The sequence below is a fragment of the Portunus trituberculatus genome, chromosome 35 (assembly GCF_017591435.1).
Source record: "Portunus trituberculatus isolate SZX2019 chromosome 35, ASM1759143v1, whole genome shotgun sequence".
NCBI lineage: Eukaryota > Metazoa > Arthropoda > Malacostraca > Decapoda > Portunidae > Portunus > Portunus trituberculatus.
The window spans coordinates 20,192,265-20,207,596 of record NC_059289.1 but is presented as its reverse complement, the minus strand read 5'-3'; the positions used below and the strand labels follow the sequence as shown (position 1 = coordinate 20,207,596).

The following is a 15,332-nucleotide window of genomic DNA, read 5'->3' as shown; positions in this document are numbered from 1 at the left end:
AAGAGGGATGTGCAGTCTGCTCAGCGCAAACGGAAGCCCCTGAAGAGACCATTCATCCATGCGTAGCTTCCTTAGTTCATTATACTCTTCTTGCTATCTATTCAAAATATTTTGTAAGCCTTTTGTGAATAAATCAGTCTAATATTTTCAATATTGTGTTCTATTCACCTAGAAATTGATCGGAATTTAGGATATTTTTTATGTGCTAATAATTCATTAACCTGATCTGATTGAGTAAAATGAACATGATTTTTGGATTCAGTGCAAAAAACTGGCCTAAAATCATGTATTATATGTTAGACCTTGAAAACATCGCAGACCAGTGTAATATTTTTTTCTGGGAAATGAATTAATTCAACTTAACAAAAATCACATATGATCCAGAAAGTGTTCATGTAACCCCCTAGAAGGCCTTCGCATACCACTAGTAGGACACATACCACAGTTTGGGAACCACTGGTCCTGAAACTGCACGTATTATGATATAACAAAATTTGGTTTAGTATTAGTGATTATTGAGCAAGGGGAAAGAGTGATGTAAAGAGCATGTCTAGTAGCTATCCAAATTCACAGGTCATTCACAGAAACGAAAGCAAGGTGTCTTGCTCAATTCTTCATATTCTGTCATATTAAGGCAATGTTCTATCTCATATACATATTGTTTATTCAGACCTGTCCTTTGCATCCCCTGTGGAATTACATGTTAGACCTTGAAAACATCGCAGACCAGTGTAATATTTTTTTCTGGGAAATGAATTAATTCAACTTAACAAAAATCACATATGATCCAGAAAGTGTTCATGTAACCCCCTAGAAGGCCTTCGCATACCACTAGTAGGACACATACCACAGTTTGGGAACCACTGGTCCTGAAACTGCACGTATTATGATATAACAAAATTTGGTTTAGTATTAGTGATTATTGAGCAAGGGGAAAGAGTGATGTAAAGAGCATGTCTAGTAGCTATCCAAATTCACAGGTCATTCACAGAAACGAAAGCAAGGTGTCTTGCTCAATTCTTCATATTCTGTCATATTAAGGCAATGTTCTATCTCATATACATATTGTTTATTCAGACCTGTCCTTTGCATCCCCTGTGGAATTACAAGTGGCTCTGCAGAAAATTTGAGTATGAATTGATTCTATCAGTTATGACATTACACTGCATTACAGCATTGCAACAGAATGCAATTACGATGTGTTGGAAAACATGGCTCAAAATAGGAAGACCATCCAGACACCTTTACATGCCCTGTCAGAATGTTGCAAGGCACTGGAAAGCATGAATGTTCCATGTTCATTATAAGCAAATATAACTATCAACTTAATTTGAAACAACTCATGGAACACAATTTTGATAATGGTTTTTTCCTCCATAACTAACTTGTATACTGGTAATTCCGTATACTAAAAATTTTATTGAAAACAATACCAACATATCGGCTTGTTTTCATCTAACATATTTCTATCAATATTCACAAGTGGTTGAGTCTTTCACCCCACTGCCCGCCTATTTCTACAGTCAATTCCTCTAGGAACTTAAAAAGCTTGCGGCCTAGAGTAGTTGTCAGGGTTGAAGCTCCCATGAGACCTGCATGAAAGAATGCGTTGGAAAGAAAATGCTTTCCTATGTTTTTGCAAAGAACTGAAAAAGACACCTAGTATTCATGAAGCTATGAGGTAGGTAGGCAATCAACATTTAAATTTCCTTACTCTTATTGTAGTCGTACTCTGGATCAAGGGACTGCATAGTGTAGGTGGTGTTGTCAATGCCTACAAAGGCATAGATTAAAGTAGTACATAATGTAGGATCAATGTTCTCTATACTGAATTTGCCATTTGAAGGTCTGTATATAGCCCAGGAGCCAAGGTAACAGACGACCTCCTGGGAGTGCTGAGCTGCAGCCCCGCCAGCTAAAAAGAGAAGGAAGGATTATTTAATATAAAAGCTTGAACACAGCTGTAAGAAACAAGAAGTTGGAATCCATAATTTGTAGTACATGTGGGTCAAGACATCATGTCACGTCTCACGACACAGATATAGGCATAGTGTATTATATAGAGTGAATATTGCTGTTTTCAACAATTATGTGTGTACAGAGAAAAAAAAATTGCAACTTAACAGCTATAGCAGTAGACATTTTTAGTTTTTTGTTCTTGTGATCTCAAAAAAGTTTGCTGGAAACAAACCTTCAAGAACAATTATTGGCTGCTACTTTTTCCGGTCTCAAAAAAGACTTATCTCAAGGTGGCTCTTAACGGTTATCTTAATGGTTGTTCAAAACATGCTATCTATGGCACATCTGCTTCTGCATATCAATAGGTTTGATTCCCCAAGGTATATGTAAGCAAACCTATCCCCTCAGAGATTTGCCCTATGAGCAAAACAGTTAAACTGGAGGAAAAGCTGAGTTTAAGAAGTGGACAGAATTTATTGACCAACTTTAATTGTTTCATAAGTTCTACATAAAATGTGACCAAGAATGTGTACTGTAAAACTGAAAAAAAAAGCATTTATTGCTAAGAAATATCTTATGAGAAATATGCTATTCTATTTCTTTTGAATAAAAAAACCTCTACTGAAATTATTTAAGAAGCATCTTTTCATTTTGTCTAAAGACTTAGACTCTAAGGTCTTCAGATCTCCACCAACTTGACACACTTGACAACAGGAAAAAAAGACTACCATAACTGCCTGGCATGCTGCCCTTCCTCCCCCACCAAAAAAGAAATAAAATAATTTTCTCTTCCTCTTCTCAAATCTGTTGTGTATAATTGTTGCTCTTTCCCAACCTAGCAAGTGCCTTTGTTTATCCTTTTGTAGAAAGAGAGAGTTAGTATTTCGGTGAAAACACATGTCGTATGTCGCTCTTGTGTTCCCTTGAGCAGTCTCACTATAGTAACTAGCCATGCAATTGTTGCAAGGAATGAAGTATATTATACTTGACTATTTTGGATCCCTGTTAGCCTTTCCTCTTACCTTCTATTGTATTCTTTATTAAGTCCAGAGGCATATGCTATGCACATGCCTCTGGACTGGACTGGACTGGTAATTTACTTCTGCTTCTTTTTCGTATGAGACAACTAAGATACAGTGGTACTTCGACATGCGAATTTAATTTGTTCCGTGACGATCATTGTATATCAAATTAATCGTATATCAAATCAATTTTTCCCATAGATATTAATGGAAATAAAATTAATTCGTTCTAGTGATAAGAATTTACCCCCCAAAAAATTAACATGCATTAAATACCAACCAAATATAGATGTAATATAAGATAAATACAATGTTTATTGTATGCATGATATAAATGTACTATATTGCCCAAAATAACAACTTAACCCGCAAAACTCAGGACACGTCGATAAACGTTCATTACGCAAGACTCAGGGCACGTTGATAGACGTTTAGGCGTTTTTGGGCTATATTTTTCTTCCCGTCTTCTTTGCTTGTGAGCTGGCAACATTCATCAGAAGTGAACATATGCTATACGTCACTGTGTCACCAACTCCTACGATGGATGGATGGTGGTAGCGACATTAATTTCACGGTGTCCAATTCCGCCACCTCTCCCGCACGTCTTACTTCTACACCTCGGGTCTCTTGAGAGAGAGAGATACAAGGGGACCGTCTTCTATCGCTCTAGCCAAGGTCGCTAAACCCGATTGGACGCAAGGCCATGAACACCGATGATACCACCTCATTCAACCTGTGATATTTTGGTAACCATAGCATCTAGAGACTTCTGGTTTTTTGCATTGCAAAGAGGAAGCGTTGCTTGTGGGCAGAACATCATTTGTACTCACTCGTTTATTGAATTTCCAAGTGTAATCAGTATGTGAATATAGGCTATTTTGTGTGTTTCTCGCCAAACCTGCTGAGTTAGCGCGAGCGAAAACACCCAACTTGCATTCGTACTTACCGACGCTGTGGTAGAACTTTGTATATGTAGTACGGAGGAGGAATTGGCGAGTTACCCATGCCTTACTATTGGCACGCCACATGACCTGGAGTTTCTCTTTTAACACCTTATGTGCTTTAAAGACCCTGGGGTTCTCAGAATGATACACCAACAATGGTTTGACTTTAGTTACTACTAGCGTTAGCGCACAGGGCCAAGTCACAGATACGCACACCACGTTCATATTTTGCAATTATCTTGTGTTTCATATCCATTGCGAGACTTTTCTAAGTTTCTTCTTTTCAGCCTTCTTATTTTTACTTTTGGAACCCATGATCATGAGGTCTTGAGTTTACAAAACTTAAGAAATAATACACACTGCTGAGGAGCACAGATACATACATGCAGAAAGGATGAACAACGATACACAACGCAAATTGACTGTTCGGGTGGACGCGGGTAGCTTCACAAAAGTAAAGCCAGCACACTATTGATCTGCTGCTGCCTCTACCTCCTTACACCCAAAACATTGCCAACCACCCATTAAAAATACATGGGAACGCCTGAGTTACACTCCTTATTTTCCATCTTATGTCCATGTTTCAAGGGTGCTTACCATATATGTGATCTTCAGACTTGTAATAGATTTAGATGGTAAATCGTACATACAAATGAGACTATACAATGTTTTGCAGCTTTGGTGGACTTGGGTGAGAGGTGGGAAGCTGTCTTTAGGGCAAACATATGACTCAACAAGGTCATGTGCACATGTAAATATACATGTGCATGTAGATGTAAATATGTATATATACATGTGTATTTAAATAAAGAATAAATAAACTGAATACCAGGTGAAAGTTGGCCTGAAGGTTGATTTTTCTTGGTATAGCAATTACTTAACATGTCAAATACTCTCTCTCTCTCTCTCTCTCTCTCTCTCTCTCTCTCTCTCTCTAAGAGACATACATCAATTATTCTCTCTCTCTCTCTCTCTCTCTCTCTTCTTTCTAACTTTTATTTAGAATGATATGTGATTTCATGTCACTGCAAGGCATTGGAAAAAGCATCATTCACTGAAATATTACTTAACTGTTTGTTTTTTGCATTGTAATAAACGAGAAAAGCAACATTTTGCCATAATTTCTCCTGGAAATGGCCTGCTGTATTTCTTTCAATATTGTAGCTATTTCGTATTAACACTGTTAATAAGAGTTCTACATGACATATTCAGAAAACTATAAAGTCGTTTACATAGGTCAAACCATCAGTTCTTTCTGAGTTTTCCTCTAAAAATTAAAAAAGAGAGTGGCAATTTCCCATTGCTTAACACGGGAGAGGGCAATGTTTTGGATGTAAGTTGCTGTGACACTGATGACAATGCCACAGCCAAAGCACGGGTCCAAATGCAGTCTACACATGTGCTGTGTGTCCCCTCTGGAGCCCGAGGTGAATAAAAGGGGCGAGATGACCACCCCCCGGGCAGTCTGCTGGCACCAGCAACCTTCCTCCCTCTCCCTTCCTTCTGGTGCAACACAGTATGTGCCCCCAGAGTCCCTTTTCCCTTCCTTCTGGCACGACACAGTATACATCCCCGGAGTTCCTTTTCCCTTCCTTCTGGCACAACACAGTATACGTTCCCAGAGTTCTTTTTCCCTTCCTTCTGGTGAGACCCAGTACACATCCCCAGCAGAGTTCTGGCACGACACAGTATACCATCCTCAGAGGTTCACCCCTATCCTTCCTTCCTTCCCAAACTGCCGGCCGGATTTGCTTGACTGACGCTGCTGCACACACCCTGCCTGCGGCCGCTGTGTGTTGTCTCAAGATCAAGACGTCACTCCTACCATTGCCAGAGGCCAAGAGGAGTCCTCTGGGACCTGCCTGATTGACACTGCTGCACACGCCCTGTCTACAGTCGCTGTGTCATCAAAACCTCATCAAGTGAGAAGTGATCTGGGACCCAGAAGCCCGCCAAGCTACACGCTGCCATTTGGCCATTTGTTCCTGCCAGGTCTCCCATAACCCAAGGGTCGAGATCTGCCCTGAACCGGTTTTCCAGTGGCAGGGAGTCTGTTCCTGCCAGGCCACCTACCACACCCCTAATATAGACTGAGCTGTACATACTGAACAAAAGGAAGAAAGGATTACATTGTTTCCCTGGCCCTTGAGGGAAGAACCACTTAGCCTCTTAACAGTTACGATTAAAAGCTCTGCCCACCGCCTCATAAGCTCCACCCACTAGCTTCACTTTTATAATACAGCAGTATACTGTGCGGTATCGACAAAAGAGTTGGTATAGGTATTACTGATATTCTGAAACGTACCAGTACAGTAATTTTCGATATGAAATTATGATACCGATATACCAATACCTACGTAAAAATACCAGAGAGAGAAAGAGAGAAAGAGAGAGAGAGAGAGAGAGACAGACAGACAGACAGATAGACACACACACACACACCGTCGCCGTCGCTGAGAGAGGACGGCTCGTTTCCAGCTGTGGACGGGAAGAAGGAAAATACCTATGGTGTTACAGGGCCCGAGTAACTCTAAGTTAGTGTCCTGTTAATGTCCTACTGTCGCTTAGTGTTGAAAGTGAGGGATATGGAGAGTGGTCCCTGAAAGGAGAGTGTGGGCGGTGATTGTTTTGGCCGTAATCAGCTGACGATAACAAACATGGTGTCTAGACAAGCCAGAGACTTTGAAGGTTTTATAACTACGCCAAAAGGACTGGAGAAATTAGATATGGATGCAAGAATCCAGGCATTGGAAAGTAAGTTCCTAAACATTTTGTCCATAGAAGAAAAAACTGGATAGAGTTCTAGCCGAGAATGATTCGTTCAAAAAAAGAGATCTATTTGTTAACGTTAGCGAATAAAGAGCTATTGAAGGAAAAAGTAGAGATGGAGAAAGAAAACCAACAACTAAGGAAACAATGTGAAGAGATGAAGGCTAAACTCATGGAAATGGAGATGAAAATATCCGAAGGGGACTTGAGGAAGGAGGAATGCCTTAATCTAATTGATACCAGGATGAAAGAAGTGAACCATGAACATCAGGAGGTACAAAGGTCGTTTAGGAAGATAGTAAAAAAGCAGGAAGAGGAAAATAAAGGGATTACGCAGAGGAAATGGTAAAGGCACTAAAGGAAAATGAGTATGTGGTGAGAGATATTGCTGAAAAGAAAAATGTGTGATCATAATAGGATTGAGGGAAGAAACTAACAGGAACTGGCAGGACAGGAGGGATAAGGAAAATGACAGGATTAAGTCTTTACTGAACAAGATCTCTGTGGAAGAAGAGGACCTATATGCTGAGGTAGAAGAAAGTGTGAGATTGGGAGCTTTTGAGGAAGGCAAGAATAGACCATTAAAATTGAAATTAAAGTCTCAGGTGGCAGCTGAGGCCTTGTTGAGGAGGGCTTGGAAACTTAAGGACTCTGAGGAAACCAAAACAATTTACATAAGAAGAAATATGTCACAGGATGAGCGAATGAAAATGAAGGAGCTTGTAACTGAAGTGAAGGAGAGGAATGACGAAAGAACAGAGGAGGAAAAGACCAAGTTTTTTGGAGGATGAGAAATGGGAGGCTAAAGAAGTGGTGGATAAAACAGACGGAATAGACATTACATGGAAGAATGAGACTAGGAATGGAATAAAAGTGACTTACATGAACATAGATGGATTTCTGTCTAAGAGGCTAGAATGTATGGATTACCTAAGAAATAACGAACCGGACATAATGTGTGTAGTGGAAACAAAGCTAAGGCCGAAATAAAGCTAGACTGGTTTGTTGTAAAACACTACAAAGTATGGAGAAATGATAGAAAAATAAAGGAGGTGGTGGTATAATGGTTCTTACTAAGGAAGATCTGATAGTGAAGGAGGTGAACTATAGTAAGAGAAATGAGGAAGTGATAAGTATGCTTATAACAGATGGCAAGAGGGACATTAATATTATAACAGTATACATACCACCCAGAACCAGTGCTTGGGAATATGAACAGTACCAAATGGTGATGAGAAATACTCTAGACAGAATGAAGCAAGAACTCATCAGAAAGGATAGAGTGATGATAGTTGGAGACTTTAATTGCAAAGAAATAGTGTGGGAAGACTACGAAGTGGTGAACGGTGGTGAGTGGGCAGAGGAATTGTTAAAGGTAGCAACAAATAACTTGATGACACAGTGGGTGAGATCACCAACAAGGTGCAGGGGACAAGATGTTGCAGCAAGGTTGGATTTGGTATTTACCAGGGCATCTCTAAAAGAGGAAATTGAACATGAATGTCCCTTGGGGAAAAGCGATCATGATGTCCTAAGCTTTGAGCTGGATACGGAATTAAGCACGAATAAGATTGTGGAATGCAGGGAGGAAAAATTAAATTATACTAGGGCAAATTATAACCATATAAGGGAGTTCTTTAATGAAATTGACTGGTCCGTGGTATACCAGGAAAGGGATATGCAATTGAAATACGATAAATTTATGGATTTGTATAACTCTGCTGTGAAAAGTTTGTGCCATATCACAGAAAGAGGACTTTAAATAATAAACAGTGGTTTAATAGAAATTGTGAAGAAGCAAAAAAGAACAAAGAAAAGGCATGGAAGAAACTTAAGAAAACAGTGATGTATTATCAAGAGAAGTCTACAAAACAGCAAGGAATAGATATGTTGAAGTAAGGAGAACAGCACAGAAGGAATATGAACAGAGGGTGGTGGAAAACTGTGATAGTGACCCAAAATGTTTTACAAATTCATAAATGGAAAACTAAATAAAAGGGAGGCAATAGAAAAGGTAAAAATGGGAAGAAGTATATGAAGATGCTGGAGATATAGCTGAAATTTTGAACGACAACTTTTGCAAAGTGTTTACAAAGGAGGAGCATTTTATGGGAGGAAGGCCTACGGAAATAAAGCAAATGCAGGACATCATGGTTACTAAGGAAGATGTAAGGAAAATTATAAGCAATCTGGATATTAATAAATCAATGGGGCCTGATGGCATATCTGGGAGGTTGCTAAATGAATGTAAGGATCAATTGTTGAACCCCGTATTTGATATTGTGGAAACCTCCATACGAACAGGATTAGTCCCGAAAGAGTGGAAAAGAGCTGACATTGTGCCTATATATAAGAATGGTAGTAGAATGGAACCGCTAAATTATAGACCAGTATCGTTGACTAGTATATTGTGCAAGGTATGTGAAGAAGTAATTAAAGCTAAGTGGAGTGAGTATCTAGAAAGTGAAAACATTCTGAGTGAAAGGCAGTTTGGTTTCAGAAAAGGAAGATCGTGCGTATCCAATTTATTATGTTTTTATTCAAGAGTGACTGACATACTACAACATAGAGAGGGATGGGTGGATGCTATCTACCTGGACTTGAGAAAGGCCTTTGATAAAGTACCACACAATAGACTGATGTGGAAACTAAAGATGATTGGAGGAGTAAATGATAAACTAGCAAAATGGATGGAAAATTACTTAATGGGAAGAGAAATGAGAACAGTGGTGAGAGGAAGGAAGTCCGAGTGGAAGAAGGTAACCAGTGGAGTTCCACAAGGGTCAGTGCTGGTCCCATCATGTTTTTGATTTATGTTAATGATATGCCAGTAGGAATTGACAGTTACATGAACATGTTTGTGGACGATACTAAAATTATGAGGAGAGTAAAGAATGTGGAAGATTGTAACAAGTTACAGGAAGATCTTGATAAAATATATGAGTGGAGTAAGGAGTGGCAGATGGAATTTAATATAGACAAGACCCATGTTATGAAAATGGGAAGAAGTAGATACAGACCAAACAGGGATTACAGGCTGGGTGATGAGAAAATTAAAGAGACCAATGAGGAGAAAGACTTAGGAGTAACTGCAAAACACTTTGTCACCGGAGAAACACATTAACAAGATTTTTGGAAAACATACAACATGCTTCAAAATATTGGCCTTGCATTCCACTACCTAGATGAAGGAATGATGAAGAAGATATTATGTACCTTAATAAGACCCCAGTTAGAATATGCAGCATGTGTCTGGTCACCGCATATGAAGAAAAATGTGAAGAAGGTGGAAAGGGTACAGAGGCTGGCAACAAGGATGGTACCAGGACTCAGGAGTTAGACTATGAGGAAAGACTGAGGAAGCTGGGGCTGACCACATTAGAAGAGAGAAGAACAAGAGGAGACATGATAACTATGTATAAATTGGTGAACAAGATTGACATACTGGACAGAGAGTTGATAAAGGTGACCACAAGTAATCATCTCCGAGGACATGGAAAAAGCTAATAAAGGACATCTGTCTAAATGACGTGAGAAAATACAGTTTCCCGCATTGTAGCATTGATAAGTGGAATAAACTGAGCAGTGATGTCGTTGATGCGGTGTGTGTCAATCAGATGAAAGAGAGATATGACAGGAATGGACAAGGAGACAGGTCACAGAGAGCTTAGCTCGGGCCCTGTAATACACAAATAGGTAAATACACACACACACACACAAAAGATATAAAGGTGGATCAAGTGAAAGAAGGTATGGGAAAGGCAGAAGTGCTAAAGATCAGAGCAGAAACTAATGAAGGAAAAAAGAGGCACTACATAGTGGTGTACGTACCACCTAAGACAAATGCATGGTCAGTACAAGAATATGAAGAAATGATAAGTGATACAGGAACATGTCTGGAAGAAATGTTGGGTGGCTGTGAACGAACTATAATGATGGGAGATTTTAATTGTAAAGAGGTGTGTTGGGAGGACTGGTCAATGGAAGGTTCAGAGACAACATGGGGAAATACACTATTGACACTGGCAATGGAAAATGTGTTAACTCAGTGGGTCAAAGAAGATACTAGGTTTGGAGGAGAGGAGCATCGTCAAGACTGGACTTGGTCTTTAGTACAGAGCCAATGGTCATTGAGGAGATGAGGGTGGAGTGCCCTTTAGCAAAGAGTGATCATGCAGTTTTGGAGTTCAAGGTGATAGATGAAGAGAAATCTAGAAGAAATGAAGAATATAAAGTGGGAAGATGGAATTATGCCAAGACAGATTTTGGAAACCTAAAGAAATTCTTTCAAGAGACAAATTGGATGAAATTCAAGAGTGCTAAGGAGCAAATGAAAAGTGGAAGGAATTTATAAAAATATACAAAGAAGGTGAGAAAAATTTGTACCAATAAGACAACATAGAGAAGTTGGAAAGCAGGACTGGTTTAACGATAGATGTGAAAAGGCTAGAACAAGAAAAGAGGATGCATGGAAGAGGTGGAGAAGGAAAAGATGGATTAAGCAGTGGAAAGTTACAAAAGAGCAAGAAATGAATGTGTTGATTAGAAGAGAAGAAAGAAAGAAACAAGAAAAGGATATAATTGATAAATGTAAAGACCAACCAAGGCTTTTTACAGACATGTGAACAACAACATCAAAAATAGAGAAAGTATTGAAAGTTTAGAAGTAAATGGAGTATGCAGTGAGGATCCCAGGAAATGGCAGAGGCTATGAATGGATGCTTTCGGAAGGTATTCACAAAGGAGACTGCTTTTGACAAACCACTGGTAATGGAACAGAAAGGGATTATGAAGGAGTTTCAAGTAACTGTGGAGGAGATCAAGAATATGATGGGGAGTTTAGAAGTGAGAAAAGCTGTGGGACCTGATGGGGTATCAGGATGGATTTTAAGAGAATGCAGGAGCAACTGGCAGAAAAAGTTTGTGAAGTAATTGATGCCTCATTAAGGGAAGGTGTAGTGCCCCAAGACTGGAAAAGAGCTAACATTGTCCCAATTTATAAATCAGGTAACAAGAGAGACCCATTGAACTATAGACCAGTGTCACTTACAAGTGTGGTAGCTAAGATGTGTGAGAGGGTGGTGAAGAATAGATGGACAGACTTCTTGGAGAAAATGACATACTTTGTGAGTGTCAATTTGGTTTTAGAAAAGGGCGTTCATGCACGACAAACCTGATATGTTACTATTCGAGGGTGATAGATGTAATACAGGAAAGAGATGGTTGGGCTGATGGAATATATCTGGATTTAAAAAAGGCCTTTGATAAGGTACCACACCGGAGACTGATCTGGAAACTTGAAATGGTAGGAGGAGTGCATGGCAGTTTACTAAAATGGATGGAAGACTTTTGGTAGGAAGAGAAATGAGAACAATAATTAAGGACAGACCATCAGAATGGGGCTTGGTGGAGAGTGGAGTTCCACAGGATCAGTGTTGGCACCAGTAATGTTCGCGGTCTACATAAATGACATGGTGGATGGGGTGTCCAGTTATGTGAGCCTATTTGCAGACGATGCAAAATTGTTAAGAAAAGTGAGATGTGACAAAGATTGCGAACTACTCCAGGAAGACTTGGACAGAATATGGAAATGGAGCTGTACATGGCAAATGGAGTTCAACACGACAAAATGCAAGAAATTAGAGTTTGGCAAGAGTGAAAGAAGAATCAGGAGTATGTACAAGATAGGAAATGAAGACATAAAACCAGTCATGAAGAAAAGACCTTGGGGTGACAATTACCAATGACCTATCGCCAGAGAGACATATAAACAAAATAATTGGAGAAGTATTGAACTTATTGAGGAACATAAGAGTGGCGTTCAGATATTTAGATGAAGAAATGATGAAGAAAATAATTACTGCAATGATAAGACCAAGGCTTGAATATGCAACAATACAGTGGGCTCCGAACTTAAAGAAACACATAAGGAAACTAGAGAAAGTACAGAGGGCTGCAACAAAAATGGTGCCTGACTTAAGAGATTTGACTTATGAAGACAGACTGAACAGAATGCAACTTCCGACCCTGGAAAACAGAAGAGAAAGGGGAGACCTGATAGCAATATACAGAGTGATGATTGGCATGGAAAAATGGATAGGGAAGATCTGTGTATGTGGAATGAAAGAATGTCGAGAGGGCATGGGAAAAACTAAAATGGCCACTTATAGGAGAGATGTGAAAAATATAGCTTCCTCATAGAAGGGTGGAAGCATGGAATAGTTTAGACGTGGAAGTGGTCAACGAAGGAATATTCATGATTTTAAGAAAAGCTGGACATTAGTAGATATGGAGACGGGACAGTACGAGCATAGCTCTTTTCCCGTATGTTACAATTAGGTAAATACAATTAGGTAAATACACACACACACACACACACACACACACACACACACACACACACACACACACACACACACACACACACAAAGACATATATATAAATATATAAATATGCCAGAGGGAGTAAACAGTTATATTAATTTGTTTGCGGATGATGCGAAGTTGTGTAGGTGTGTGAAGAGTGAAGAAGATTGTGAAATTTTACAGGCAGACCTGGATAAGATTTGGGAGTGGAGCAAGAGGTGGCAAATGGAATTTAATCTGAGCAAAAGTCATGTGATGGAGATGGGAAAGAGTGGAAGACGGCCAAGAGGGTCATATAAGATGGGTGAAGAAGTAGTGTTGAAAAAGGTGGAAAAGGAAAAGGATTTGGGAGTGATAATACAAGACCATGGGCAGTTTGAGGCTCATATCGATAAGATGTTTGGAGAAACGTATAATTTGATAAAAAATATTGGATTAGCCTTCCATTATATGGATAAAGATATGATGAAGAAATTAATTAGTATGGTAATTAGACCAAGATTGGAATATGCTGGAGTGGTCTGGTCCCCTTATAAAAAGAAACATATAAGGAAGTTGTAGAGATTGCAGAGAATGGCAACAAAAATGGTTCCGGAATTGGCAGAAATGACCTATGAGGAGAGATTAAAAGAAATGAATTTGCCTACCTTGGAACAAAGAAGAGAAAGAGGAGATTTAATACAGGTTTATAAACTGTTGAATGGACTGGATGAAGTGGATAATGAGCAAATGATGTTGAGAGAGGAAAACTTAAGTAGAACTACAAGATCGCATAGTAAAAAGATAGCCAAGGGAATATGCTTGAAGGATGTGAAAAAATATAGTTTCCCACAAAGATGTGTGGAGGTGTGGAATGGTTTGATTGAGGAGGTGGTGTCAGCAAGGAGTGTGCATAGTTTTAAAGGAAAGTTGGATGTGTGTAGATATGGAGACGGGGCCACACGAGTATGATACCCAGGCCCTGTAAAATTACAACTAGGTGAATACAACTAGGTGAATACAAAGACACACAGACCAGTATCACTAACTAGTGTAATATGCAAGATGTGTGAAAAAGTAATAAAGAAACAATGGATCAAGTTTCTTGAAGACAACAAATTATTATCAAATAGCCAATTTGGTTTTAGAAAAGGTCGGTGATGTGTAATAAATTTACTGAGTTTCTACTATAGAATAGTTGATAGAGTACAAGAAAGAGAGAGGAATGGATTGACTGTATTTATTTAGATTTAAAAAAGGCGTTTGATAAAGTGCCACATGCAAGATTACTGTGGAAGTTAGAGGAAAAGGGTGGCTTAAAAGGAAGCACATTGAAATGGATGGAAAATTATTTGATGGGGAGAGAAATAAGGACGGTAGTTAAAGATATGAAGTCCAAGTGGAGAGCAGTAGAAAGCTTAGTGCCACAGGGGTCAGTATTGGCAATACTTTTTCTCATATATAAATGACATGCTAGAGTGAGTGAACAGCTACATAAATCTGTTTGCGGATGATGCGAAACTGTGCAGAGTTATAAAGCAAAAAGAGGATTGTGAAATACTGCAGGAAGACGTAAATAAGATCTGGAAATGGAGTAAAAAGTGGGAGATGGAATTCAATGTGGACAAAAGCCATGTCATGGAAATGGGAAAGAGTGAAAGACGACCAGTAGAAATCTATAAGATGGGAGATGGAGTAGAATTAGAGAAAATGAAAAAGGAAAAGGACTTGGGAGTGACGATGGAAGAAAACAATCAACCGGTAAGCCATATTGATAGAATTTTCAGAGAGACATATAATTGGCTAAGGAATATTGGATTAGCATTTCACTACATGGACAAAGAAATTATGAAGAAATTGATAAGTACTATAATAAGACCCAGATTGGAATATGCAGGAGTTGTGTGGAGTCCCATAAAAAGAAACACATAAGGAAGTTGGAGAGACTACAAAAAATGGCTACAAGAATGGTTCCAGAATTTGAAGGGATGACATATGAGGAGAGATTAAAGGCTATGGATCTACCAACCCTGGAACAGAGAAGAGAGAGAGGGGATCTGATACAAGTTTATAAATTGATTAATGGAATGGATCAAGTGGATAATGAGAAACTGATCCTGAGAGAAGAATATGACATTCAAAGCACAAGGTCGCATAGTAAAAAACTGAGGAAGGGAAGATGTCTGAAAGATGTTAAAAAATATAGTTTCCCACAAAGATGTGTTGAGACTTGGAACAGTTTGAGTGAGGAAGTGGTGTCAGCAAAGAGTGTGCATAGCTTTAAAGAAAAATT

The 15,332-nt window shown here is 39.1% G+C and overlaps 1 protein-coding gene across 5 annotated transcripts in view; it reads right to left on the bottom strand.

Annotated features, from left to right (window-relative positions):
* LOC123513298 (probable chitinase 2) overlaps nucleotides 1-15,332 on the bottom strand; it is a 99,499-nt gene that overhangs the window by 54,583 nt on the left and 29,584 nt on the right. For 3 of the 5 annotated variants that reach the window (XM_045270386.1, XM_045270385.1, XM_045270384.1), the window contains exon 2: nucleotides 1,715-1,915. The exons of 1 other annotated variant lie outside the window; for it this stretch is intronic. In XM_045270386.1, coding sequence (XP_045126321.1) covers nucleotides 1,715-1,915 — 201 coding nt within the window. Of the gene's footprint in view, nucleotides 1-1,714; nucleotides 1,916-3,927; nucleotides 4,126-15,332 lie in introns of those variants that run through there. One more of the 5 variants, XM_045270383.1, reaches the window with a different exon arrangement.